This window comes from Typopeltis vanoorti, chromosome 20 (assembly GCF_054136105.1).
Source record: "Typopeltis vanoorti isolate ZY-2024b chromosome 20, IOZ_Tvanoo_1.0, whole genome shotgun sequence".
In the NCBI taxonomy this organism is placed as follows: Eukaryota; Metazoa; Arthropoda; class Arachnida; order Uropygi; family Thelyphonidae; genus Typopeltis; species Typopeltis vanoorti.
In genome coordinates, this window is record NC_143568.1 from 16,328,291 (window position 1) to 16,355,945 (window position 27,655).

The 27,655-nt window shown below is 35.5% G+C and overlaps 1 protein-coding gene across 7 annotated transcripts in view; it reads left to right on the top strand.

The window, feature by feature from the left end:
* LOC150095252 (uncharacterized) overlaps positions 1-27,655 on the top strand; it is a 542,725-nt gene that overhangs the window by 505,212 nt on the left and 9,858 nt on the right. For all 7 annotated transcript variants that reach the window (XM_090410531.1, XM_090410526.1, XM_090410528.1 and 4 more), the window contains 2 exons: positions 13,239-13,288; positions 19,415-19,490. In XM_090410531.1, coding sequence (XP_090266657.1) covers positions 13,239-13,288; positions 19,415-19,459 — 95 coding nt within the window. In that variant the 3' untranslated portion in view covers positions 19,460-19,490. The remainder of the gene's footprint in view (positions 1-13,238; positions 13,289-19,414; positions 19,491-27,655) is intronic.

A 27,655-nucleotide genomic window follows, 5' to 3' on the forward strand; every position in this document is an offset into this window, starting at 1 on the left:
AAATGGTGGCCTGGAATCCAACACCTTACCACTGTTTTTGGAATGCAACACAACCTGTGGGTGTCTGGAGGGGAGGGAGGGGTGGGGAAAGGATCTGGTCAACCTCTAATTTGGCACCCTCCCCTTCTTTGGCAAGATGGACAATCCTGACTAGGACCATTTAGTTAATAGGCTTGCTCACAATGCTCACCACAGTTCCAGTTGTCTGGGAATACCAATCATGGTCGCCCTTCTACAGCAGGCATACACACAAAACTTCGAACTTTTCTAGTGGAGTAATATCAGTGGGACCACCTCAATGTTCCCAATGAGGAGATTTTTTGCTCTGAACTGAAGAACCAAGGAGTGATAGCCATAAGAAAAATCCTTATCCTCATTCTTACATTCAACACACCAAAACTCCAAAATCACTAAAAGTAGGGTATCTCAACTGCCCTGTTAGGTCTATATCCCAAACTCGTTGAGCCATTTTAAGTGCCTGATACATGATCGTTCCCAGAATTGCCTGTCCCAGCTTTGCCATCTGTTCCTAATGTCTCAATAAAGAGCATGTGAATAAAGCCTGTAGGGGAAAAATGCTGAAATACTCTAATTGTGATGGGAGAACATCCAGCATGCTGCTGAGCATGCCGAAGGTGGAAGGTTGAAAAGGAGATTCAAAAAATTAAAACCGAGCATACCATCTCTTATGAGAGGGAACACAGCAATATAATACCACACAAACAGCAACAACACCTAGTGGTGAGCCTTATGCTTAGAATGCAATTGTAAAGAAAATGTCGAAGGGGATCTCTTGATCTGTATGACTCTCCCACCTACTGTAAGCAAATCAAAGAGAAAAATCAGTATGGGCTCACCCCTGGTGATACACCAAAAATGTAATAGTTCTACTTAGGAATTATAGACACATTAAGACAAGAATATTTTAATATTTGCTAAATATTTCAGTCTGAAACTAACAGACTATCTTCAGTGGCTACATAGGAACAGTTTTTAACAAGGTGGAATACCAACAATTAATCATTCAAAAGTAGAATGAGCCGCGTGATGTTACATTGCTAAGCATTAAAGAGGGGAAAAATTTCATCCGAGCGATGACTAAATTATAGGTATTAATTCACAATTTCATATAATAATCTTAATTTATAATAACATTAGGCTAACGTTGGAATTAAAAGTCTCAATTTAAAAAAAATATATATTTTAATGTGTTATCCGGATTAAATGTGCCTGTATTTTTGATAAGGATATACAGTCATTTTGATTCAAGTCAGGGCATTGAAGTAAGGACTCAGCACTCTCTTTGAATAGGCGTTCGAATTTATAGCGACAAATACAGCATTTCGTAACCCATAACCCATACGTCACTATAAATTCGAATGCCTATTCAAAGAGAGTGCTGAGACCTTACTTCAACGCCCTAACTTGAATCGAAATGACTGTATATCCTTATCAAAAATATGGGAAAGTTTAATCTGGATGATGACATGTTAATTTTTTTTTTAATTGAGACTTAATTCCTGCATTAGTGTAATGTTATTTATAAATTAAGATTATTATATGAAATTGTGAATTAATACCTATAATTTAGTCATCACTCTGATGAAATTCTTCCTCTCTTTAATGCTTAGCAATGTATCATCACGTGGCTCGTTCTACTTTTGAATGATCAATTGTTGGTATTCTACCTTTAAAGAGCCAAGCGGCTATTTTTTTCTGGTGACGTAAATTAATTTATGTCGCTGGAAAAAAATAGCCGCTTGGCTCTTTATCGTAGTAATAATATATGGATACACCTTCCTGGCAATTCGTGTAGCAAAGTATATGTAAGTTCAGTCACTTAAACCTTGGTATTATCCAGGGCTACCTACTCACTGATGGTACCTCAATTAAGGTCGAAACGGGTAGTGACCTTCCCTCATAACGTAAAACAGTAATACATCTCCTAGGAGCTGCGTTTTACATTATGAGAAAATATTAAGGACAGTGATCGAAGCTTGCTCCACCTTTGCTCCGAGTTCCCCTATTGTTGTACTACCAAGTGTTGACTTATGCTTGGACTCGCCGAAAGTTCTTCGGCATTGAAGCTCTTAGATTAGATTTCTATCTCCAAGTTTTGTATCCGGTTTTGAAATAATGAGGGATTTATTATCCCCTTAATTTAAGTATTCCACCTTGTTAAAAACTGTTCCTATGTAACCACTGAAGATAGTCTGTTAGTTTTAGACTGAAATATTTGGCAAATATTAAAATATTCTTGTGTTAACGTGTCTATAATTCCTAATTATAATGTCACAAGTGTCTCTCAAGAGTAAAATAACAGTTCTACAACACTATGTGAGGATCCCTTAGTGCAAAAAGTAATGGAATGTTACACCTCAGAGAATGGACATGTCTCTAGATCCATTAGTAGATGGGATGGATATCTCTATTCCTCACAAGAAAATAAGAAGAGGAAGAAACAATGAGCACATAAGTGCTCATTGTTTCTTTATTCTTTCTTCCTCCTCTTATTTATAGGGGAGGCAGTAATGCCTCCCCCCCCCCAAAAAAAAAGAAAAAAAATCCAAGACCAGTGAAATCAAGATCTTACAAAATATAAATAATAAACATTATTAAGGGGGTATTAAATCCCACATTGTTTTAAAACCAAATTTTTAAAACATAATTTAAATAATGTTTATATTGCCGAAATGAAGCCTATTGGCTCTTTATATTTAAATAAATAATAAAACATTTTTGCAATGAAATTGTCTCTAGAAGAGGCATAGACTTGGGACCCATAATCAAGTTTCAATCCAAAAACATACAAGCAGTGCAAAATACAACTGTCAGCATCTGAATAGGTGGAATCTAGGATGCAAAGGATATTCCTTGTGCTATGGTGAACATTTTTAGCACTTGCCGTGTTTACAGAAAGAATGCACACAAGCAATCTTCTATGGTGAAAATAACTCATTTGCAAGCACCTATTTTGAAAGATGATTAATGGCTTGCTGCAGATATTTTTCTGTTCTCCTCATATTGCACAAATGACAGAAGACAGTAGTCATCTGCATAGAAGACATTTTTTACAGTTGGAGGAAGTTATTTGGTTGTCAAGTTGACTTTGACTGGGAAAAAAGTGTCAGTTTTTGCAATCGAACTGAACATTGTGGAACTCCCTGTCTTAGACAAAGAGTCAGAAGAGAGTGGTTTCCATTCAGACTTAGAAGATTCAGTTAGATAAAAAGAAGGCCTCTGAGAACAAAGTTGCATAGGTCTTTCCAGCGGCGTGCCGGCCATATGTGCAATGTGTGCAACACACACACACACAGGCACCAGGATAGTAAAGGCGCCAATGATTTGGTATAATATTTTAAATAAAGTGAATTTTGTCAGCAAAATACTGCAGTCTTCATCTATGAATCTGCAAGATGCATTGAATGATCTAAATCAAAATAGGTCTGATGAAACTTTCAAAGAAATTGTAGAAAGCTCAAAATTAATTGCAGCAAAATTTGACCAGAATCTGTATTTTGTAGTAGTAGACCACTATGGTGATGTAAAAAGACAACACAATTTGATTACGAACATTTATGTAATTTTTTTTTCTCTGCATAATAGATCAAACATTACAATCTTTGCAGGAAAGATTTACTTTATTAAAAGAACATGTGAATTCATTTCAGTTTTTGTATTTGTTAAGTGCTTCACAAATTAAAGAATATTTATTATCTTGTTGTAAAAAAGTTATGACAAAAATTAACACATGAGAATCATCCAGACATTGATGCAGACGATTAATGCAAAGAAATTTTACACTGTCAACCATTTATTTCTAATTTTAAAAATTATATATATCAGATAATTCAGTATATTTATTCAAACGACTTAATCACAGTTTATCCAAACTTTACAATTGCTCTTCGGATTCTTTTGTCATTACTGGTATCTATAGCATCTGCGGAACAGTCCTTTTCTAAACTTAAAATTATTAAAATCTACTTGAGCTCTACAATGGTACAAGACAGACTTTCAAATCTTGCCATTATATCAATAGGGTCAGATATTTTGGATCAACTTGATATACATGATATTATTCGAGAATTTTCATTAATGAAAACTAGAAAAGTTCAATTCACTAAGTGATTTATCTTTCTGTTTAAATATTTATTTAACTATTTCTTTACCCAGTAATGTTTAATATGTTCCTATTTTATATACTTGTAAGTTACTATTATTTATTTACTTTATTTTTTTTTTCCAAATTATTTTTGTTGTTTTTGTACCCTTGTATGTTTATTGTTTTTTATACATTTTTTTTTGTAATTTCTGCTTTTTGTTCAGTAGCACACTTATAATTAATATATTTTGTATTTCATTTTTACTCACTGATACGTTTTTATAAAGTGCTTTTTTATTGGGGAAAGAGAGATAGGGGTGCCAACTAAAGTTTTGCACACAGGTGCCGGACACTACTGGCATGCCTCTGGATCTTTCAATATTCCAAATCTTCAAGTAGTGTCGTATGCTTTTTCCTAGCTTAGAAAACCAATTAGTGGTTTAGTAAGGCATCTCTAATGGATGCGTCCAGTCAACTAGATGATTAATTGTTGAATTATATTTCTGGAATCCAGATTCCATTCTGGTAAAAGGCTGTTTATCTCCAGAAACCATAAATGATTAGAGTTAACGCTTTTTTTTTTTTTTCCAGAATCTTACACAGGCTTCTACAATTTCAAATTATTCAGGAATTGCACTGAGAAGTACATGCACATGCACACGCTTTTTTGTGTGTTGAAGTTCAAGGATCAAAGTAGTCGATCTACTAACAGTTTTATGCATATTAAATTCATTAGCTGAATAGCCTGACTTTTTGTCTCTTTAGACACTTTGTTAATTGATTCAGAACAGAACTGACCAATATTTTAAGTGTAAGAGTGTGTGTGTGAGTGATGACATGACATGGGTCTTTATTCCATTTAGTCTTAATATAATTTACTTTTATATATTGTGTTTGCTATGCACTTTGTTAATAAAATATAAAAAACTATATTCTAGTATTTTAATTTGAATGAATGCCTTAAAAGGACACCACAGTATGAGGAACAAACAACCATAGTACCCACCTTAATAAGATGCAGGACCTCCTTTCAGTACAGTGACTGCAACAGTCCTACAGGACATACTTTCCACAAGCGTACATAGCAATCAGCGGAAATTTTGGACCATTCTTCCTATAGGCATATGTAAGACTTGGTCCTAGACTGTTGTGGGGCAGATGTCCCTTGATCTCACCCGACGCTCCAGTTCTGCAAAATGCATCCTATCACAGCGCCTCTTTCAAGCTCCATCAATTCCCTTCTTGCAACCATTTCACCCAGACACTGTTGCACTGACTTGGGAGCATCATATTTCTCCAATTTATACCAGCTCCAAACACGTGACTCATTACATGGCACAATGCACCTTGCCTATGGAGGGGGTGGGGGGGGAGTCCATGGACTTCTTTCTAAGCAGTGTATATAGAGGCCCCTGGCAAGAGAAACTGTTTAATTAGAGAGGGAGAAAAGATATTTATATTAGATGGCTTAGTCCATAACAAGATAAGTTAACTTACACAAGAGGTATGCAAGTCGACATGATTGTAGTCAACTCAAAATATGTTACGGGATGGTGGTAACATTTCGTAGTGTGGGATTTATGGGTTTTGTAGTGTCACTGGATATCACGCATTTCAAATTCCATTGATTCTTAGGCTAAACAGCAATGTAAGTTTTGTCCACTATACTGGAGAATTTGTCCAACATCCATCAGTCTACTATATGTTCCTTTGGTTTATGAACAAAAGCAATCTTGTAAGCTTGGTATCTGGATAGATAACATTGTGCCGATGACACAAAATACTGCCATGGCATTTATGCATACAGCCATGCACCTTTTCTTTGTACAGGTTACCCAAATGTTCCACTACTCCTTGTCTAACAGCAGTTTTTCCAAGTATTTTGCTCTCATAGAGAACAGAATACTTGTAACATACTCTGATTTTATGCCTGTCTACACAGATGATTCAAAATCAGTAGCTCTAGTGAGGTCTGTAGCTGTCTCTCAGACAAAATATATACACACAGATCCCATTGGAATGTTACAAGTCATGGAACTTGTAACATTCCAATGGGATCTGTGTGTATATATTCATAAGTTCATAAACCAAAGGAACTATATGTTCCTTTGGTTTATGAACAAAAGCAATCTTGTAAGCTTGGTATCTGGATAGATAACATTGTGCCGATGACACAAAATACTGCCATGGCATTTATGCATGCAGCCATGCACCTTTTCTTTGTACAGGTTACCCAAATGTTCCACTACTCCTTGTCTAACAGCAGTTTTTTCAAGTATTTTGCTCTCATAGAGAACAGAATACTTGTAACATACTCTGATTTTATGCCTGTCTACACAGATGATTCAAAATCAGTAGCTCTGGTGAGGTCTGTAGCTGTCTCTCAGACAAAATATATACACACAGATCCCATTGGAATGTTACAAGTCATGGAGCTTCATTGAATTATATAAAATTGCAATGCTACCAGGGGTTCATTATCTGTTCAGGCTCATGAAGCTCTATAAGGGAATGAGTCGTCGAACTCAAAATATACCATTGTCTCTGATATCCATCTTTTCTCTTTTGGCAGTTATGGAGGCTGTATCTGGATGTGCACCTCTGTTCAATCCCAAGCCATGCTGAGATAAATGAAAATGAGGCTGCAAATAGGTCAGCTCATTTCTCAAGATACCACAAGGCACCCTTTTCTCCCAGTGGCAAGCTGTATATGGAATAGAGACTAACAACAGGCTCTATCAGACTGTTATCCTGGTGTCTAGTTTACAGAAGAAATTGTACTTGCTTGTCTCCATATATGTCATGGTCATCTCAAATACTCCTTCCTATTGAGGAGTGATGGCACGCTGTGTGAGTTCTGTGGTTTAGTTTCATGCATAAGATATATCCTGATTAACTGCCCTCTTTATGTCAATGAGCACAGTCGCTATCTTAGGCATTTTAATAATCTGTTTGAGCCCTGTGTACCCAGATTTTATCTGATTGTCAAATATCCATTTTGTGTTTAAATTTCTACAGAGCATTAAGGTTAATAATTGCATATGGTATGTATATATAAATTGTTTTTATACACTGTTTCTCTACATGCTTATGCATTACATTAAATACTGATTTTCCTGTATATGAGATGCTATTATGTGTGTGTCTGTTATCTGTAACTTTGTGTACTGCTTTTTTGTATACTGGCACCAGTAAACTCCAAACCATTAAACTGGCAACTCTGTTATCATCTTTATTAACTGTTGCTCTATTCAGTTTTGCATCGGCGAGCAACTGGATATTTCCCATTAAATCACATCCTATATCATTGAATGTACAAATTAAATACCTATGTACTACAGGCTCCTGTAGCACACTTTCGGTCACCTGCCTCTTCCTGATTTCTCTTCATTTGTAGAGTATACTCTGATTGTCTGTACATCCACCCATCACCAGCATCATATCCTTTCATTTCTCCGGTTTCTATAATCGAGTTCCTTGCAGCATTCTATCACATTTTTGTGTGATAGAATGTAATTTGTGCCAAGCCCATCAGTATTATCATTTAGCCATTTCCTTTATTCAGCTGAACTGTTACTCTACTGTAAAAAAGTGAGCAAATTACTAAGTCAAGATTATGCTGGTCCCCTCCATATAATATCATAAATTTATTTTGCCCTTGGCCAACCTTTTCCAATACCTTAACCACCATTCTTGAGATAGTGATCAGTTTGTAATTACTAACTCTGTCTTAAAACTTCTTTCATGCACTGGAACTATTTTGCCCTTAAATTAAACCACCTAATCAGTTTTTAATTTAAGCTACTAGTCAGGAGCATGGCCAGTTAATCATTTTGCATATTCATAAAATATTCATAAAAACAGGCCAATATCCCATCTTATCATATGGCTATAGTTGCATTTTAAGATTTATATTTATGATTAAAAATAAGACAGTTTGCCAATAAAATTGAGGAAATGGGAGAATAAGTAAGATGAAAAACAAACTAATTGGATATTATTATTAAAAGAAATAAATACAAAGGATAAAAAAGTACACTATGAACAGATATTTTTAGATGACCAGTGATTTCCATTGTCCAGTGTGAAACACTACCCTACTTACTTGAAGACCTGTATGATGTTTATGCTGCCATAGATTATAGCACATTAGTCACAGGCATGACTAATGTGCCATGGCTTTAAAATTGAGTGGGTGGGATTGTCTTAGAAAAAAAATTTTTTTTAGAACTTTTATAAAATGAAAGAAATTTAACTTGAGTTAGTGAAGTTCTAAAGTTACTCAGTGAACTTTTATCTTTAGGATTCTAGCTATATTAAAATATAATGTGCGAAATCTTTCATTTCAGTAAAAGAGAACAATCACATTTTTTTATTTAAAATGGCAATGAAGTAAAATAACCTCAAATAGATTCATGATCAAACACTCAGACCAAGTATGGTGAAAATAAACAGGTAATTAAAATTGTCAACAAAAATACTAACAGTAATAATTTAATACATGTGATCTGCAAAAAAATCCCACTAAGCTGATAATTAATCCAAAGTTGTTGCTATAACTTAATTGGAATGAGTACATGGGATTCTCATAAGTTTGTAATGGGGACCAAAAAATTATAATTTTTCAGTCCCTATTACATTTGCCTGCACAGGCAAATGAGTGTTACATCTTTACAGCTGAATTCTACAAAAATACATTTTTATTTAATAGAATATCAACATAAAATATTTTCAAGTAACTCTAGTATGTTAAATGTACATATTGATTATAATCAGTATGGACATTTATGGAATTGCTATAAGTAGATGGAATATCAGTGATAATGACCACTGATATTCCATCTACTTATAGTAAGAACCAAATTTTCGTAGGAGTTAAGCTTTAATTTGGACTGTGCACAGGAAATACATCTATGCAATGTAAAGTACATGATCAATGTTCTTATATAAACCAATTTAATATTATTATTATTAAGAGGGACCTCCAGGGACTTATCGAAGGAGGCCACATGCTACTAGCACCAAATGTGATACCTGTTGTTGAATTCATTCACACTACTTGCACACATAACCAATGGTAATCCATTTCAATTACACACCACCCTGGGAGAAAAATTTAGCTCTCACACCTTTCTTGACAATATTCATTCTCAATTCCAAGCATGCTCTATCTTCCTCCAACTCTCCATAAAATGAAATCTTGTATGACCTTTTAAGAAGTTTGTAAGTCTCAATCACATCACCCTCTTTCTCGTGTTTGCTAGTGTCCGCAATTTCCAAATTCTCGATCTATCTTTATAATCACTCTCTCTCTACTGTATCAGAATCAACATAGAAACCAGAAGATCAGATGTGTGCACAATAGTCCAAGTGATGTCTCATCAAAACCTTGCAAAGAGGCAAAATGATCTTTACATGTCAAGGTTCAGTTCAGCATTGCAATTTTCTTCTAAGTTGTATTTGCAATCTTTGATATATGGCCTTGTACTTCAACCTCCTATTTACTAAAACTCCAAGATCCCTAGCCTCATCAGTTTCTTCTAGTATAATCCCACTAATATATGACATTGGATAATCAATCACATTGAAGTGCATGACTTTACATTTACTAACATTGAACCGATAGCCATTTTCACATGCCAACGATTCTAGCCTATTAAAATCATTCTGCAAGTACTGCATATCAGCTGCACTCCTGATTAACCCACCTATCTTTGCACGATCAGTAAATATCTGTGTGTCACATGCCAAATCCTGCTCAATATAATTATTGTACAGGTTAGATAACAATGCATCAAGGACTGATCCTTGTGGCACACCCCTGGTTACCTTAAATCTTACAAACCCACATCCCCATATACAACTTTCTGATATCTGTCAGTCAGCAGTCTTCTTATCCATGCCAATATTTTATAATTCAGTCCCATATTCTTCATTTTATGCAAGAGTCTTTCATTCTTGTATTCTGTCAAAAGCTTAGCAAAATCCAAAAGTATCATGGTATTCATTCCCCTTGTGCAATGGGATTACCATGCATTCTTTCTATGCCTGCGAAATCATCCCTGTTCTGAGACTTAAATTATATAGTCTAGTCAAAGAAATAGCCAGTTCAGCTGAACACTTGTTTAGCATCTGTATTGATATCCCATCTGTGCCTATTGTCAAACACTTACTCAGTTTATACCACACCTCTGGGATCTCCTGTACGTACACCTGAGTTTTTTCATCCAGTGAAAAGGTTACCATGAGCTCAATGTTTCAGCTTTTAGCGAAATGGGCACTCATTAGGACACTCTCAAAATGGGAACTCTCAAGCCATCTGCATTCACTAGTTATTCTTTTATAATTCATTCTTTCTTTTACTAGCAGCATAATGATTGAATTCTTTTGGATTGCCTTTGCTTGCAGAGCAGTTTCTTTTCATACTCAGACTTAGTTCTCATACAACAGCTATGACTCTTCTGGCCTGCTCCTTATAATTTCCAAAACTAACATTATCCTTATGCATATGGTATTCCTTCCCCATCATCCTTTTTTTTCTTTTTATGAATCTCTTATCTAATAAAATTACACATCCATTTCACTCCTGCCCTATTTATTCTTCAAACTCTAAGGACACATTCTGATATTGCATCATTTAAGTATTTTTTTTAAATGCTTCCCATGCTCTGTCACTATTTTTTTCCACCCAACAGAAAATACTATGAAGCAGAACCCAGCATACTCCACAGTTGGTCATAATTTCTGTTTTGTAGTTCAGCAAGTAACCTTTTCTGAACCATTCAGAAAAGGTTACTTGCTGAACTGAAGTTGTCTTGTAAGAGCTCAATATATTCAGTTTCATTCTTCTCATGAAATTTCAGTGTTTGCATAATTAGTCCTGAAACCATCTTTGTTATGCGCTTTTTACCCTTTCCACAGTTATTTATCCCCTTCAAATCCTGGGGACCAAATCTGAGAACAATAGTGTAAGTGTGGTCTGATCAGAGTCTTATACAGTAGAATGATAACTCTTTTATCTCTGCAGGTTAGCATCCTTTTCATTATTGCAGCAATCCTCTGTGTTATCTTCACCGCCTTTGCAATATGTCCCATAAATTTCAGGTTTCTATCAATCATCAACCCCAGATCTCTTGTCTCTCCTACTTCCTCCAGTATAGCTCCTCCCATAGAGTATGCAGTGTCCCATCGATGTTTCCCAAACCTCAAGACATATTTTGCTGTATTAAACCAAAGCCCCCATTCATTTGCCCGTCTTTGTCTAGCTTATTCAAATCTGCACTATTAGTAATAACCCTTCCAGCTTCGCATCATCTGCAGACAACTAAATATCCCCCTGCAATCCACTGATATAAAAGTTAAACAATATAGGTCCCAGTACTGAGTCCTGTGGAACCTTCTGCCTCTTTGAAACTGCCCCACCATACACAACTCTCTGATACCTATCAGACAGCCAATCCTGAATCCATTTGACCAACTTGACATCCAGAGCCATGTGCTGCAACTTAAATATCAGCTTATCATGTGGCACCCTGTCAAATGCCTTTGCTAAGTCCAAGAAAATGGCAGTATATGCCTTTCCCTCATCTACTGCTCTTGTAACTTTATTATAAAACGCTAGCATATTACTAAAATCAGAGTGCCCCTTCACAAATCCATGTTGACTCTCACACATAACATTACTCTCATCTGTCCAATGCTGTATATGGTCCCTCACTAATTTCTCCAAGATCTTAACAACTACTGATGACACACAGACTGGCCTATAATTAAACGCTTTCAGTCTGCTACCGCCCTTATGCACTGGCACTATCTTCCATTCCCTGGGCACCTTTCCCATTGCCAGACTTTCATTGAAAAGCCAGGTCAAAGAAGCTGTCAGTTCTTTAGTACATTCTCTCAAACTCGTGGTGAAATACCATCCGGTCTTGCAGCTTTACTGACATCCAGAGTACTCAGTATTTGGAACACACTCTCCTCCTACACTTCTAAACCTCGAACCTGTCCTATTCCTCTAGTATTAAAATTGACTCCTCCAGGATGAAATACACCAATAAAGTGTTCATTGAACAATTCCACTATGTCCTCTGCATCAATCACTCTATTCCCATTTTTATCCCACAATGTTATTCTTCCACAGTCATTTCTCCTCCTACTGGCCACTATCACAACAGCCGTTATCTGGATACTAGAGGATCCCGATTTAGGTTCTTTTTCCCATGTGGATAAAACTTATGGAAATTTTTGGCTCTGCTGATTCTTTTTACATTTTTCTTGTCTTTGTTCCATGATCTCCAATGTATCACTCCTTTTTTTGTGTTTTACTTAGAATTCCTTAGCACTGTTGATGGTCTTTGCTTTATAATCTTTAGCGTTATTGAGAAGGATATAAATTCTTGCCTTTGGCACACTACTGACAACATGGACATTGCCTATTATTGCACTCCTTTCTATGCACAGGAACTGTCTTATTATTTTGAAAATTTGTGGACACCAGGAAATACAATAACAATTGGCAAAATAAATAATAAATAAAAAGCACTGGTAATTCAAGCAAAGCCGCAGTGTGGTTATAAATTTCCACTTTACTAAAGAAAGAAGGACACTGGCTCAAGTAAGCAGTATTTAGTGAATGGATGGAAGTATATAGGAGAAACTATTTGGTGTGCCATGTGGAAACCACTGAAATGCAGGAACTTGGTTCATGATGACTTGTGAATTTCTTTTGCCAAAAACTGTAGAAAATTATTAAAAACTGTTAATTTTTAATAGAGAGAGGGTGAGATTTCTATCCAGAGTTATATTTCAATAATGTTTAAGCAGTTTGATGGAGCAATGAAATGTAGCTTTGAAATGAGTAATTTCAGAAACACAAAGAACTCATGTTATCATTTTGTTTTCAACCACACATGTTCACCGAAATCACCTGAGCAAGTGTGTTGTTTTGGAACCTCATAATCTATATCTGGGTATATAGTAAACTAACTTCCCATATTTATGTTATTTATCATGTAAATATAAGTGCATCTAATTGCAACATGTACCCAACTGTTCATTTGAATAAACAGAATAGGGATAGTGTTTCTGCTTACTATACAGGTTTCCAACTGATCCAGCTAATTTTTCATTACAGGTGAGACTCTTGATTCAGAAAATTATGCACCTATTAAAAAAGCAGAATCGGTAAGTAAATTATACATGACTGAACTTCTTTTTTTTATGAAATATGATATGGACTTACATTGTACATGTATTTTAATGCAAAACAAGCCATACAACATATCTAGCAGAATCTGTAGTAGAGATAAAATTATATAGGCTTCCATTCACAAATGCAGCAATTCTCCATATTTTAGTGACTTGCATTACAAAACTGTCATCAAGTTTTTCGTCCTGCAAGAAAAGTCCACAACTGAGATTCACCCAACTTTATGTAAGACTTTAGGGGGACTGTGCCCCAGCATATCTAACAGTTGCCAGATGGGTGGCCAAGTTTAAAACTGTACTGGAAGCATCTGAGACAACAGATGCTTTCAGGTCAGGAAGACTTTCCGCAGTGATCACACCTGAAAACATCGATGCAGTCCATGCCATGATCCTTGATGATAGATGAATACCAGCCAAAAAACATTGCAGAGACTGAGATATCCAGGGATCAAGTTTGGGTCATTATCCACCAACATCTGAACATGCAGAAGCTCTCATTGAAATGGATCCCAAATTGTTTGAATGCCAACCACAAGAGAACTTGTGCTGTCATCTCAAGGGATTTTGGATCATTTTGAGAAATCACGTGCAGATTTTTTGGCTCATATTGTGACTGTTGATGAAACATGGCTTCATCACTATGACCCTGAGAACAAACAGCAGTCACTGGAGTGGAGACACAAAGGTTCTGCACAGCCAAAGAAGTTCCAAACCAAAATTAGAAGAGAAGGTTCTTGCCATTTTCTTTTGGGATATGGATGGTGTAATCATCATCAAGTACCTCAAAAAAGGTGAAACTGTTACAGCAGCAGTTTATTTAACAGCTCCAAAAGAATTGAAGGAGTTACTGAAGGAAAAATGCTACAGGAAATTGAACAGAGGCATATTGCTTTTGCAGGACAATTCACCTGCTCACATTGCTCATGAAACCCAACAGACAACACACAACGTGGGCTTTCAGTGTCTGCCTCACCCACCCTATTCACCATGATCCTTGATGGTAAACAATTCTATCATCAGTGATCTGACTATTTCCTGTTTCCAAATTTAAAGAAACACTTGAAAGGAACAAAATTTACCACAGATGAAGTCATATCTTCAGCTGAGGAGTGGTTTGTGCAACAAGGAAGAGACTTTTCTTCTCAGAGAATTTCAAATGATGCAGTAGTGTTGTAACAAGTGTGTATAACACTTCATGGAGAATATGTAGAATAATGTGTAAATTACATGGTTCTACCTTAATTCCTTTAGTAATATTAAGGAAAATGTATTTTAAAATAATATTGATTTGATGCTCCATATGGTCAAGATATATATAATATTTGTACATATTATTGTATATGTTATCAGCATCCTCTATTACTTGTTCAGTCAATACCAATGATGCCCTTTTGTTGGAAAGACCTGGATTTGAATTCTATTTAGGATGTAGAGAATCTTTATAAGGTTCTTTCAACTGAAGGTGAGTTAGCCAGTTTCATGCAGAGGTAAAAGAGTTTTTACTTTTAGAAACGTGGGTTTCTTTCATCCCACAAACAGACAAACTTGCCAGAAGAACACACAATTAGTGTACATAATACACTATGCCCATAGCCTTAGTTCCTGGATGGCGAACCTATGGCATGTGTGCGATTTACAGGTGATATCCTTTTATACACTTATAAATTATTCAGACTTTTTTTTAATTGTTACAGTACGTACAAGTTAAATTTTGTTTTACACGAAAGAGCAGCTATGAAGACGTGCATATTATTGGTGCGGTATTAACAAAAGATCGTGTGACTCAAAGACAAAGGCAACTGACAATTGATGAGTTGAAATGCTAATTCTCTTCAACCGAATTTCATAACATCTGAAACTGTCATAACAACATTCACTGTATATTTCTTAGTTTTAACACATTCACGACGGGGTGTCGTTTATCGTTCTGACAGAACTTCTCATTGCAGATGGGCTCAACTCGCACAAAGTTTCAACCCTTGGTTGATTTTTATTGCTGTTTGTTTGCGTTTGAGCTGGCAAGCAAACTCACACAAGCATTATATGGCATGTGTTGAATCTTGAATGGGAAATTCTATAAATTTTTGATTTTTATTCAGGATTCAACAAGAATTAGAAAACAATTAAGAGATACTTGAGCTTTAGTATAGATGCTGATTGTGAAAAAGAGTATATAGAACGAATATTTTATGTAAAGATACAAAGCATAAGTAAATCCATTATGTCAAGTTTTTTTGTCTAAAGAATTATGTTTTAGTAAGTTGTAATGACCATATTATGTTCTGTGTGAAACATATGTAAACTAAAGTTCAAGGTGCTTGGGCAAGCATTACGCTTGCGGCAGTGTAAATTATCGAAAAGCGGCTCACACTCGAATTCGCAGAAGTGTCAAACCTAAGGAGATGCGGTGACCTGGATGGACTAGCGGGAAAGGAAGGTGAGTGTCAGGCGAAGATTTGTAAAAGAAAAGCGGGCGCTAAGGGTGCAAAATAAAAAGGGTTTCCTCCCCTTGCAGAGGACGGCTTTTTGGTTTTTTGATCGTCGCTTTTCGGCCTTGTTCGTGTCTTGACCGTTTGACTTTTGACCTGCTCTTTGTGGACGAGCGGTTCTATTTCGCCTCGTAACGGACACAGGATAGCCCATAGATGTTCAATATCGACAGCCGTAGTTCCCCTGTACGTGACTGCTGAGAGGTGATGTGGAATAGAACAACCGGCAATGGAAACAGACCAGCGTGGACAGATCACCAGCCACACTGAAGGCGCAGATGAGATGAATGCCATGTATGACTATGTGTGTAAAGGTAATTCTACGATGTTCCTGACCCAGTTTTCAAGGAAGGAGAACCTAGCACTGTGGACTATCTTGGTAAAGTACTGTTTTATTCTCCTTTATGTTAATAGAGAAGCATGCTGTGAAATAAGTGTGAATTACAGTTAAGTATTAATTGTGAACGGACATTCTAGTAAGGAACTTTAAGTGATTAGCGTTAACTGCAAAGGTTTAGCTCTATCGGTATACTTTGTCTCAGATTGTGAATTAGGTAGAGTGTGATAATCATGATATGTAACTTTTGACATAGCTTGATAGGATAAATTGTGAAGATTAGAATTTGATAAATGTATTGTGTACAGTCAATTGAGTGAAATTGTGAAGGAGCCTATGTTAGATTTTCAGTTAAGTTCTAAATATCAATAATAGCTCCTCACCTGAGTATGACTTTAATCTAATAGTGAGAATGAATGTAACTATGTACAAGTTAGTGATCTTAATAAAATGTGCTTTATGTTTTAACCTAAAAATAGCCTGTGCCTGAATTCAACTCATCGCTCATAAAATTCGGAACCTAATGCAGGGTATAATTGAATATATAGGCCACGATTGCAAGCATTATTGAGTGTAATTAGTTTAGATAATTAGGTGCTGAAGGATAAGCGTTAGGATAATCACCTCTGTATAATTTCTGAGAGAAGTTCCCTAGTTAAGGATTCCTCCTAACCTAAGGATATTGGCTGGCGCAGCAGAACAAATAAATTTGCCAGTATCTGATGGGGAAACAACTCCAGACAGTTAATACAAAGGATTTGTCTCCAACAAAGAGATTGGCCTTTTGTCTGAGAGTTCAATACACGTGGTTACTCTAAGTATTTTCGGCCAAGTTGTTAGATAGCCTTCTAGGTTTAGCACCATAGCTTGTGTTAAGGTAGGATTTTGAAGGTAGTCAGTCTAAGTCAGAATTAAAGTTAATCAATTAACACAAGGACGAGATAAAGTTAATAATAATAACAAACAAGGAACACGATAAAAGAGGAAGATATAATACGTTTCAATTCATGGTAGAATTTTATTTGAAGTTTGTCTTGTGATCTGTCATAATGACATCGAGAATTTCAAATGCAATAAAACAAACATTTATTTCATGTAATTGAAAAACTGGACAATAGTTTTTAATTAGATACTGTGTTTCTGGTACAACATATGGTTTTACTTGAGTCTATACAGCATAGTTTCTGTGAGAGGGTTCATGTGATTCATTAGTTAGCACCATTGTCTCTAATAGCCAGCTGTCTCTAATTGCACTGTTTGTTGAGAAATATATTACACAAAATGCAAAAGCCTCTGTACCTTATTCAAGGATACAATAAAACTACTTGTTTTTCTGGCATCTGCAGTATAATGGCTATTGGGGAGGGTGTGTTGTTAACCGCTGGGAACGAGTTACTATCTTGCTATCGCCTCGATGTGAATATGTTTAAACATTTCTCATGTGCAAGGTACATGCAAAACTTTTTAATGTATTTTTTCCTAAAGTAAAAACAGGAGGGCAAGTTATATTTCAGTAAATATGGTAAGTGTTTCACCGACAAGTTGACATCCTTCTGCTGCTTCCTCTGCTCAGGTGATTTCTATGATGAGTTGCAATCATAAATATTTTTCTCAGTACCGTTTTTTTTTTTTTTCCAAACCAACATCATAAAATCAATTTAATAATACAATAATCAATTTTACACTGAATAATATTATAAATTTTTGGTGATCAGAATGGGATATGTCAATGAAAATTAGTACAAATTAATTTAATGGTATTATTATTATTTAGTGGCTTGATGCACCCCTGATTTTACTTTAGGAAAAAAGACATTAAAAAGTTTTGCATATACCTCGCACACAAAAAATGTTTAAACATGTTCACGTTGAGGCAATAGTAAGATAGTAACCCTTTCCCCATGGTTAACAACATGCCCTCCCCAACAGCCATTATTTCATTAGTCCAGTGATAACTAATTTAAACATACTTTTATATTTGTTAAATTAATTAAGTTAAATTAATTTTCTATTAATTTTTCCCCTATTATTGACGTGCCCGGCATGTCAGCAACTCAGTTGGTAAATTTTTGGCACGTGCGCAGAAAAAGGTTCACCACCACTGCCTTAGTTGCTTCAGCCATAATCCCAAATTGCCAAGTGTTCCATACTAGTTGCATAGAAATAAATGAACCTGAAAGAATCAAATCACAATGTATTTATAATATTTTCTTGCAGTCCAGTTGGAGTGTCATTCCTGATGCTGCTTCTTCATATACAACTCTTTGATATCTGTCAAATCACAAGCACACAACTGAGAATAAGACATTTTCTTAGGATGAATGATTTCTACTAACTAAATCAATGTGGTTTATTTTTTATCCAGTAACTGAATTTTATATAACAATGTTACATACATATTTGTGTTTTTAAAAAAAATCTCTGTGCCTATATCACATTACAGGTGCAGATCTATTATGGTTAAAACAAACTATTGTAATTTGCGATTTATTTTCAGTTTAGTTTAAAATTCTTTACAATGCAGTACATATTTATACCCTCAGAAATGTCTGAAATGTGAATTTGAAAAGCAAAACCCTTAAAGAAGCAGAAAGCACTAACATTAGAAGAGAAGTATAACATTTTTTACCCTTTAAGGAATCTGGACTGAAATTAATGGAACTTCGTCCAAGTTTCAGTTATCCCATTTCATGATAAATACCATATTAAAGAATACACGAAAAGTTTATATTATGTTATATTATATTATATAATTTGAACTGTATTTCCAGTGATATAACCCTAATTCATGACACTGAGTTCTAAGGGAAATTAGGGTTTGCTATGGCTTGCTTAACGATGGTTTCCCAGAAACCAATTAGGTCTTAAAAGTGGAAGTCTATTGTATGTGCACTCCCAATCAAAAACTATTATTACTGTATTCTTAACGATGATTTCCCAGAAACCAGTTAGGTCTTTAAAGTGGAGGTCTATTGTATGTGTACTCCCAATCAAAAATTTTATTACTTTATTCTAAAATGTAATTACTTTGATTACTAAACAAGTCTGTCTTTTAAGAAATCTGTTTCTTTAAGAAACACAGGTCTCAACCTCCATAAAGAATCTTGCCAATATCTACCCAATTCTGTATACCTGACCTGCCTAATTGTCATATCATTACAATTGTTAACATGTACCACTGAAGGTTTTACCTTGCTTAGATTGACTCTCCCCTTACTTATTTTAGTAGGTATAATTATTGAATTTGAGAACTTTACACAGAAAATTTCTTTGCAGAAAAATAAAGTTGAAAAAGACATAGAAGTTGAAAATTTTGACTAAAATTATAACCGTCTCCTGGTTTAGAGACTTGGTAAGTCATTCCTTAAGTTTTATTTGTTATAATCAAGCACCTTGTGTCTTTATGTTATACTCTTTTTCTATTAAAAATGTCTGTCAGGCAATAATTTTTATATCATGGAATGATTTTGAAACCTTTACATATGATGTGTTGCAACATTGTTCGTGCAGGTAAAAATTGAATGCTAACTATACTTCCTCAATGTTATTTATAAAATGATATGAAATAAAAATATAATGATATATTTCGGTGATTACACCACATTTTTTATTATTCAATTATACAAAATACTGAAATAATAGTTCCTGACAAGTTTCGTAAATCGTAGGATTTATATCTTCAGGGGGTAAATAGTATAACTTAAAGTTTAAACAAGAGAAATAATAAATACAAATCATAACCATCTGGCTATTCATAAACTCAAATAACAGAATGCAGATAAAAAACGTTATTCACGTTGACCAATACTGGATGATGTCACGTGTTCTTGTTCTCGTTCATACAGTCCGAGCTCAGATTGAGGTAGATTTTGTATTAGAGTTGACCACACTTGATGGAGAATTATACCTAGATTTTTGAATTAAAATTAAAATTAAACCTTGATTAATGAACAAACAACATAAAAGTAGCCTTCCTTCCTATGGAAAAAATCTCAAGATTCCTACATCCACCAAAACCACCACATCATCCTCTTAAAAAACCAGGAGTCTACAAAATCCATTGCTCTTGTGGGGATTTGCTACGTAGGACAGACAGGAAGATCTGCAGAAATACGCATGGCTGAACACCAAAAAGACGTACAATACAAAAGAGAACAAAAAACTGGTCTTCCTTTCCATACCACTTTCACTGGACACGATGTACTCTGGCAAAAAACGACGATGTCATACATAGAAAACAACAGTTATATAAGAAAATTTAAAGAAGCTGCTAATATGCTAAAAAAACCCAGCCCAATGCAATAAAAATCAAGGTTTAATTCTCCATCAAGTGCGGTCAGCTCTAATAAAAAATCTACCTCAATCTGAGCTCGGACTGTATGAACGAGAACAAGAACACGTGACATCGTCCAGTATTGTTCAACGTCAATAACGTTTTATATCTGCATTCTGTTATTTGAGTTTATGAATAGCCAGACGGTTATGATTTGTATTTATTAATTCTCTTGTTTAAACTTTAAGTTATACTATTTACCCCCTGGAGATATAAATCCTACGATTTACGAAACTTGTCGGGAACTATTATTTCAGTATTTTGTATAACTGAATAATAAAAAATGTGGTGTAATCACTGAAATATATCTTTTGAACCAATTAGTCACAGAAGTCTATGCCTGCAAAAATATAATGATTTTCTAGGTTTATGATTCTCATTACACTAAATGCATGCTGCTTTCTGACATATGTTAACTAACTTATTGAACTTAATAATATTTTATTGGTTTCTTAACATCATCAGAGCACAGTTTACAATTGTTGTAAACACACACTACAACTACTCAAAGATATACACTGCTCAAAACAATTAGCTGATATTTTAGTTTCTGTCGGATAATTATAAATTTCTGTAAATAATTGTAACTGTTGGGTACTTTATATATTAATAAATATTTCTTACTTATGGATAGAGTATAATTGATGAGATATTATTGAAACAATCGATATTTATTACAAATTTAACGAATTATACATTTTAGCATGAAATAATTTTAACAAGAATAAAAAAGAATAGCCAAAAACGCTTTTGTTAATTTTTTTAATAGGGTGTATGCAGCACCAGCGCCTAGTATTTTTCATTTGTGTGCGATTAATGTTCAGTGCCTTTCCAAAAAAAAGTTTTTTTTTTGAATAAAGTGTGAATAAAACGAACAGAGAATGAAAAACAAATGAAAACTGCTTTACAGTATAATGTTACCTACAGATTAGTCCTGCTTATACAATTTTTTTTTACACGCAACTCAACAATTAATCATAAGTTGTTTCCATTCTTTTAAGCTTACATGGTGATCCGAATGCATTTTTGAAAATTATGGAGACAACTACTGTGTTTGAATAAAAACTTTAGTTTAATATAACTGAAATCTACATTCGACATTTCCACCATTATGTCAAGGTCATCTTCTGGAGCATACAACTATATACAGAAAACAAGCTACACTACAATCAAACTGGTTTGTTAAAGATACTGACTAACCGTTACAACAATTGTTGGCCTGACCTCTGCTGAAAAAAAAAAAAAATATATATATATATATATATATATATACATCAACGCTAGAGTCCTATTATTAGTTATCTGTTGGTTGTAGAAATACATTGGGCACAACAACAATTATACTTGTACATTCCAGTCAGTTGGTATGGAATGGTTTCTAATACTAGCTGAAAATTGGCTAGAGTCCTGACTTATGCTGATTCTTATATATTAGGTAGGCTGAATGTGTGCCATCCAGATCCTTGGAATTTTCATGCCATCTTTGTTGTTGATATTTGGGTGGTTTATCAGGATTTCGCAGGCTTCCTTAAATTTCCTTTCATACCAGGTTTTTGTGTGGTGTAAAGAGCGGGTGTAATTTGGTGTAAGGTGTTGAGCGCGTGGTCTGAGAAGCCTGCTTCACTATAATGGTTATATTTAATGTGTCTAATGTGTTCTTTCTTGCGTATAGGGATTGTCCGTCCTGTTTCACCAATGTACAGTAAGTTATAGGTGCAGCAGATGCAATAGACTCCAGGATGTGCTAATGGGAGGAGAGGATCCTTAGTGGAGTTGAATATGGTTTTAAGTTTAGTGGGTGGTTTAAAGGTGGCATTGAGGTTATAATGTTGTAGGATTCTGTTGATTTTTTTTTGATAACCCTTTAATGTATGGGATGGCTATGGTTTTACTGTAATCTAGATTCGTTTTTGTTGTTGTTTTATGGAGTATTTTATTAATAGTATCTTTGTTATAGCCATTATTTATGAATGTGTCGCTGATGATTTTTAGTTCTTGTTTCAGGGCTTGCTGGTTAGAGCAAATTGTTGTAGCTCTGTTTTTAAGGATGTTAATGACTCCATATTTTTGTGATGGGTGGTGGTATGAATTAGCATGTATGTATTGACCAGTGTGTGTCGGTTTTCGGTAGACCGTGAAGGATAGACTGCCTGAAGGAAGACGTGTGACTAGTGTGTCTAGGAATGGGAGCAAATTTTGATTTTCGATGGTAAATTGTATGCGTTCGTGTTGTTTGTTCAGGTGGCTAAGGAATGTGTTTAGCGTTTGTCACCCATGTGGCCAGATTGCGAACACGTCAACGTATCTAAGCCAGACTGTCGATCTTAGCGTGGCGGAATCAAGAGCGCTTTGCTCAAAGGTTTCCATGTAGAAGTTAGCGATTGGGGGGATAGTGGTGAGCCCATGGCTGTACCTTCTTTCTGTAGGTAAAATTTGTTTTGCCACACGAAGTAACCGGACTGTAGTACATGGGCAAAGAGGGCCGTAATGTCGGGCGGAAATTTGTTCTGTAGTAGGAGAATTGTGTCATTGATGGGGACATTAGTGAAAAGGGCAGAAACGGCGAAACTGACTAATAAGTCATCTTTGTCGAGTGTTATGTTTTTAATTTTGTTTATAAAGTGTTGTGTGTTTTTTATGTAGGAGGGGGAATGACCTACCAACTCCTTGAGTGTTGCCGCTAATTTCTTGGCTAAGTGGTAATTGGGACTGTCTATTCCTTCCATGATTGGTCGATGGGGCACATTTTGTTTGTGTATTTTTGGGATCCCATATATTCTGGGGGGGGGGGCATAGTGGAGTTTGAGTTTTTTAACCGTGTCTGGTGACCAAGAAGTGACTGACTTGAGTAGTTTCTCTGTTTTATCCTTTATCCTTTTTGTTGGGTTATAATTTACCTGCTTATATGTGTTGTTATCGGCTACTAGTTGATTCATTTGAAGTATGTATGTTGACCTGTCAAGGACGACAGTGGCATTGCCTTTATCTGATTTCGTTATTATTATGTTTTGTTTGGCTTTTAATGACTTAATTGCTACTAGTTCTGTTTTTGTGAGATTGTTCTGTTTTTAGGACATTACTAGTTTCTAGTCGTATTTTATTTGCTATATTGTTAGGTAGGGACCTGATGCCTCTTTCTGTGTGGTAGATAAAATCCAATTTGTTTACCTTTTTAGGTGCTATTGTGTAGTTAAGTCCTTTATTCAGTAGCGTAAGTTCGCCGTTGTTCAGGATGTGGCTTGATAGGTTGATCACATGGTTCTTGCTTGCCGGTGGTTGGTCGCTCTTTGTCTCCCTTGTTTGTTGTTCATTGTTAGTGTTTATCGGGGAGGAGGTCTTCTGATTGGATCAATCAGATCCAATCGAATCAAAAGAGAAAAATGTAATCATAAGTTGATTTATGATACATTAAAAAATAAAGAACTATTTTAGGTATATTTTCGTAAATTTTAATCAAAAATTACTGTGATATAATCGGGTCCAGGATACAATTTCAGAATTTATTTGTTCGTTTCCAGGAAGATCTGAAGGGGCCCGAATGGAAGACGACATACATTCATAATTATATGTACCATTCTGTACCATTCGTTGTTCGTTTAAAGTCTTATCTCATATTTTTTCGATATCTTTTAGGTGCCTTTTCTTCTGCAGCGCCTGTGTATATTGCACACGCCACCAGCCGGGCCTGGGCGTATGGTCTATTAACAGCCAAAACAGCGATACATCTTGATTGCATGGACCAGATAAGATGATAAAACAGTTCTTGTGGGATATTTCCCCACTCTTCTGTGAGGGCAATTTCGAGCTCTTGAAGCAATCGTGGTGGCACCAGTCGAGCAGAAACGTGACTACCTAAAGCATCCCAGGCATGTTCGATTGGATTTACAATCCGGTGAACAGACAGGCCAGTCCATTCATTCAATACCTTCTTCCTCAAACCACTCTGGTACCAAATTTGCATGGTGTAAATGAGCATTGTCATCCATAAAAATGAATTCTTTGCTAATTGCAGCAGCATATGGACGAACTTTAGGTTCCAAAATCTCATTGCGATACCTTTAGGATGTTAAGGAACCTTTCTGATAAAATAGAAATCAGTATGGCCACCTATACTTATTCCAGCCCATACCATCAAACTCCCACCTTGATGTTGGGGTCTTTCTCAAACAAACTGTGGATTATTTCTTGTTCCACTTTCACACCATATCAAGTAAGTTGGTTATCTGGTTGCAACTGAACTTGGGCTCATCACTACAAAGTACACGAGCCCAATCCTCATTTGATCAATTATGGTGTTCCTGTGCCCAAATTCCTTGGGCTCTTTTATGATTTGCAGTAAATGGAATGCAAACCATTGGTCTTCGAGCACATACACCTATGAAGATGATTTCGTACTGTCGGTGTCAATACCAGCCTCCCTGTTGGTGCGCCAAGTTTGCTTCAAAGTTGTGTTGCGTTGTGTTAGATTTCTTCTGGCAAGTAATGACAAATACTGACCGTCTCTTGGAGTTGTTGATTATGGGTGACCTTGTCTTCAGCAAACATGTCCTGTCTCCAGAAAGCAATTCCAAAGTTGCGAAATTATGCTTTGAGATACACGACATGCTTTAATGACAACTTGCTGTGTTTGTCCAGCTTCTAGTCGACCAATAACTCTCCAAGCCATGGATTTCAGGATATCATGCTGCTCTGCCATTTTTAACAAAATAATGGGTGGTAGGTGACACAAGTTTACAATTGAAGTGACAATTATACATTGTGGAAGTGAGCGCAACAAGCCACGTTTTCATACCCCTCACATGCTAATAAGGCTAAGACACGTTTTGACAAGTGTTAACATGATTTTGTATGCAGTTGCAAGTTCTACACTGTTATATATTAAGAATATTTTAAAATAAATGTGTTACATTTGTAAATTATTTTTATAACTTTGCTATTTACATAGAGGCCTGTGTAGCTCAGTGGAAGTGGCGCTTGCGTCCTCTGCGCTTGGTCGCTTGAAGGTTCTTAATTTCAAGTCTAGTCGCTGACTGGAGGAACTTTTTCTAAGCCTTTCTTTGACCAATTTCCGAATTAGTCGATCTCTGGCATGGGCAAGCAGGTTTTCCCTCTCGGAAACTCAAGAAAATCAACTGTAGTACCCACATTATTTCAGACAGTAACATATCTTGTTAGGGTTAGGTACCAAGAGATGGCAGCACTTGTTTGCCAGCCTCTTCATCGGTGGCTGCTATAATTAGTGATAGACATGGGCCAGTTATCTCTGATTGGCTACCGGTGGAGATTGAACTGCCCACTCAGTCTCCAAAAGCTAGATAGGGTATAAAGGTCTCGCCTACTCCCTATAAGGGAATAAAAGGCATTAGCTGATATTATTTTGCTATTTACAAGAAAACCAAAATATCCCGTAATTGTTTTGAGCAGTGTAGAAGCAGTTTAGGTTGTAATTGAAAATGAACTAATGTCCTAAGGAACTGATGCAGAGATATAAGAAAGATGCCCTCTAGCAAATCTGAAATTAATTCAGGGCAGTCAGGCTAAATGTTTTTTTAAAATGACTATCTCCAAAATCTGTGACAAATTAATGCAACCATATTTTTTGAGATTATGGGAATTCTTCATAGTTGATGCTGATTCTAAAAATAGCCTCTCAGACTACAGCAGCTTCTATACAGCACAATTGTTTTCTTCCATTTAATCCTGTTTGAAGAAATACCCAGACTCTGGTCTACCAGTCCTGAACTTGCTATACAGGTGATCATTGATGTAATTTTTAAGGCTGCAGATGTTAACAGATTTACAAGTCTACAAAGTAAGCTAAGGTGCAGGCTTAGCTTATTTTGTTTTATACACTCCAGGATATATAAGAGGATGAAGTTGATTTTTAGGAGAACAAATTAAGACAGATAACTCTTTGAATGTGTGGCTTGAAATAGAGATTGTTTTTGTAGAACTTTAACTATCTTTTCATATGTATATCCTGAATGTAAGGAATAGAAAAAATAGTTTTGATGTGATCATGTGTGTTGGTTACAGGAGAAATAATGGGAGTATGCAGTATTTTGTCTGTTTTATAAGAATTGTAGCCATTGACGAAAAAATGTTGCAAGGGCACCTGAGTTCAGTTCAAGGGCTATATCAGTTGAGCAAAAGTCATGACTAGTAGATTAGGCTCTGGATATTCCTTTACACAGGATTAAATGAAAGACAACTCTGTTGTATAGACGCTCTGTAGTACTGTTATGAATAACCAACAATGCCTGTCCATACATATATGAAACTAAAATGGTGATTTTCATTGCATGCTCTCACTATAAGACTCAGAGACAAAAAAAATAGTTATAGGGAATTTCATCTAGCATGTTCTTTTAGGCTCTGGCTAGAATTTTTTTGGTAGTATGTTGTAGTGAGTGAATTTACTATAGCTCTGTTTGCTGTAACAGGAGGCAACTGTATTGTTTATGCAATGAGATACCATATCTCAGCAATAATTCCAAACTTGGAATCTTCCATTTTTCACAGATGAATTAGTTAAAAGCCAGGTGGTAATGTTTATAATTTTTATTAATCCAAGGTATGTTTCTCTTTGAACCTTCCTCTGAATTAATAACAGTATAATACAGTAATAACATAATAATAATCAACATTTTTAGTTTCAGTTGTGATTTTCATCAGATCTGCAATCCACAGTGTGAAAATCTATTGTACACTTGGGTTATGGCTGATAATAATAATTAAGATAATTATTATATATTATATATATAATAATTATCTTAATTATATAATAAAGATAACAATCTGTTAAGATAATTACTCTAGAGAACAAAAAGGGAATTTTTCCAAAATACTTCAGGCTTCCAATAAGCAAGATGGTGGTCTCACACTGGGCAATCACATAAAAATTAAGACATTTTCATCAGATGAGTTGCTACAATAAGCTAGCATACACCTAACTGATGGCTTTGCAAGTGGCTAGTATACCCACTCTCCAACCAATAGGCTACAGGTGCAAATCGATGTTTTTATGAATTTCTTTAGAAATTTCATTGCCTAGTGTGAGACCACCATCTTGCTTATTGGAAGTCTGAAGTATCTTGGAAAAATTCTCTTTTTGTTCTCTAGAGTAATTATCTTAACAGATTATTATCAGCCATAACCCAAGTGTACAATAGATTTTCACACTG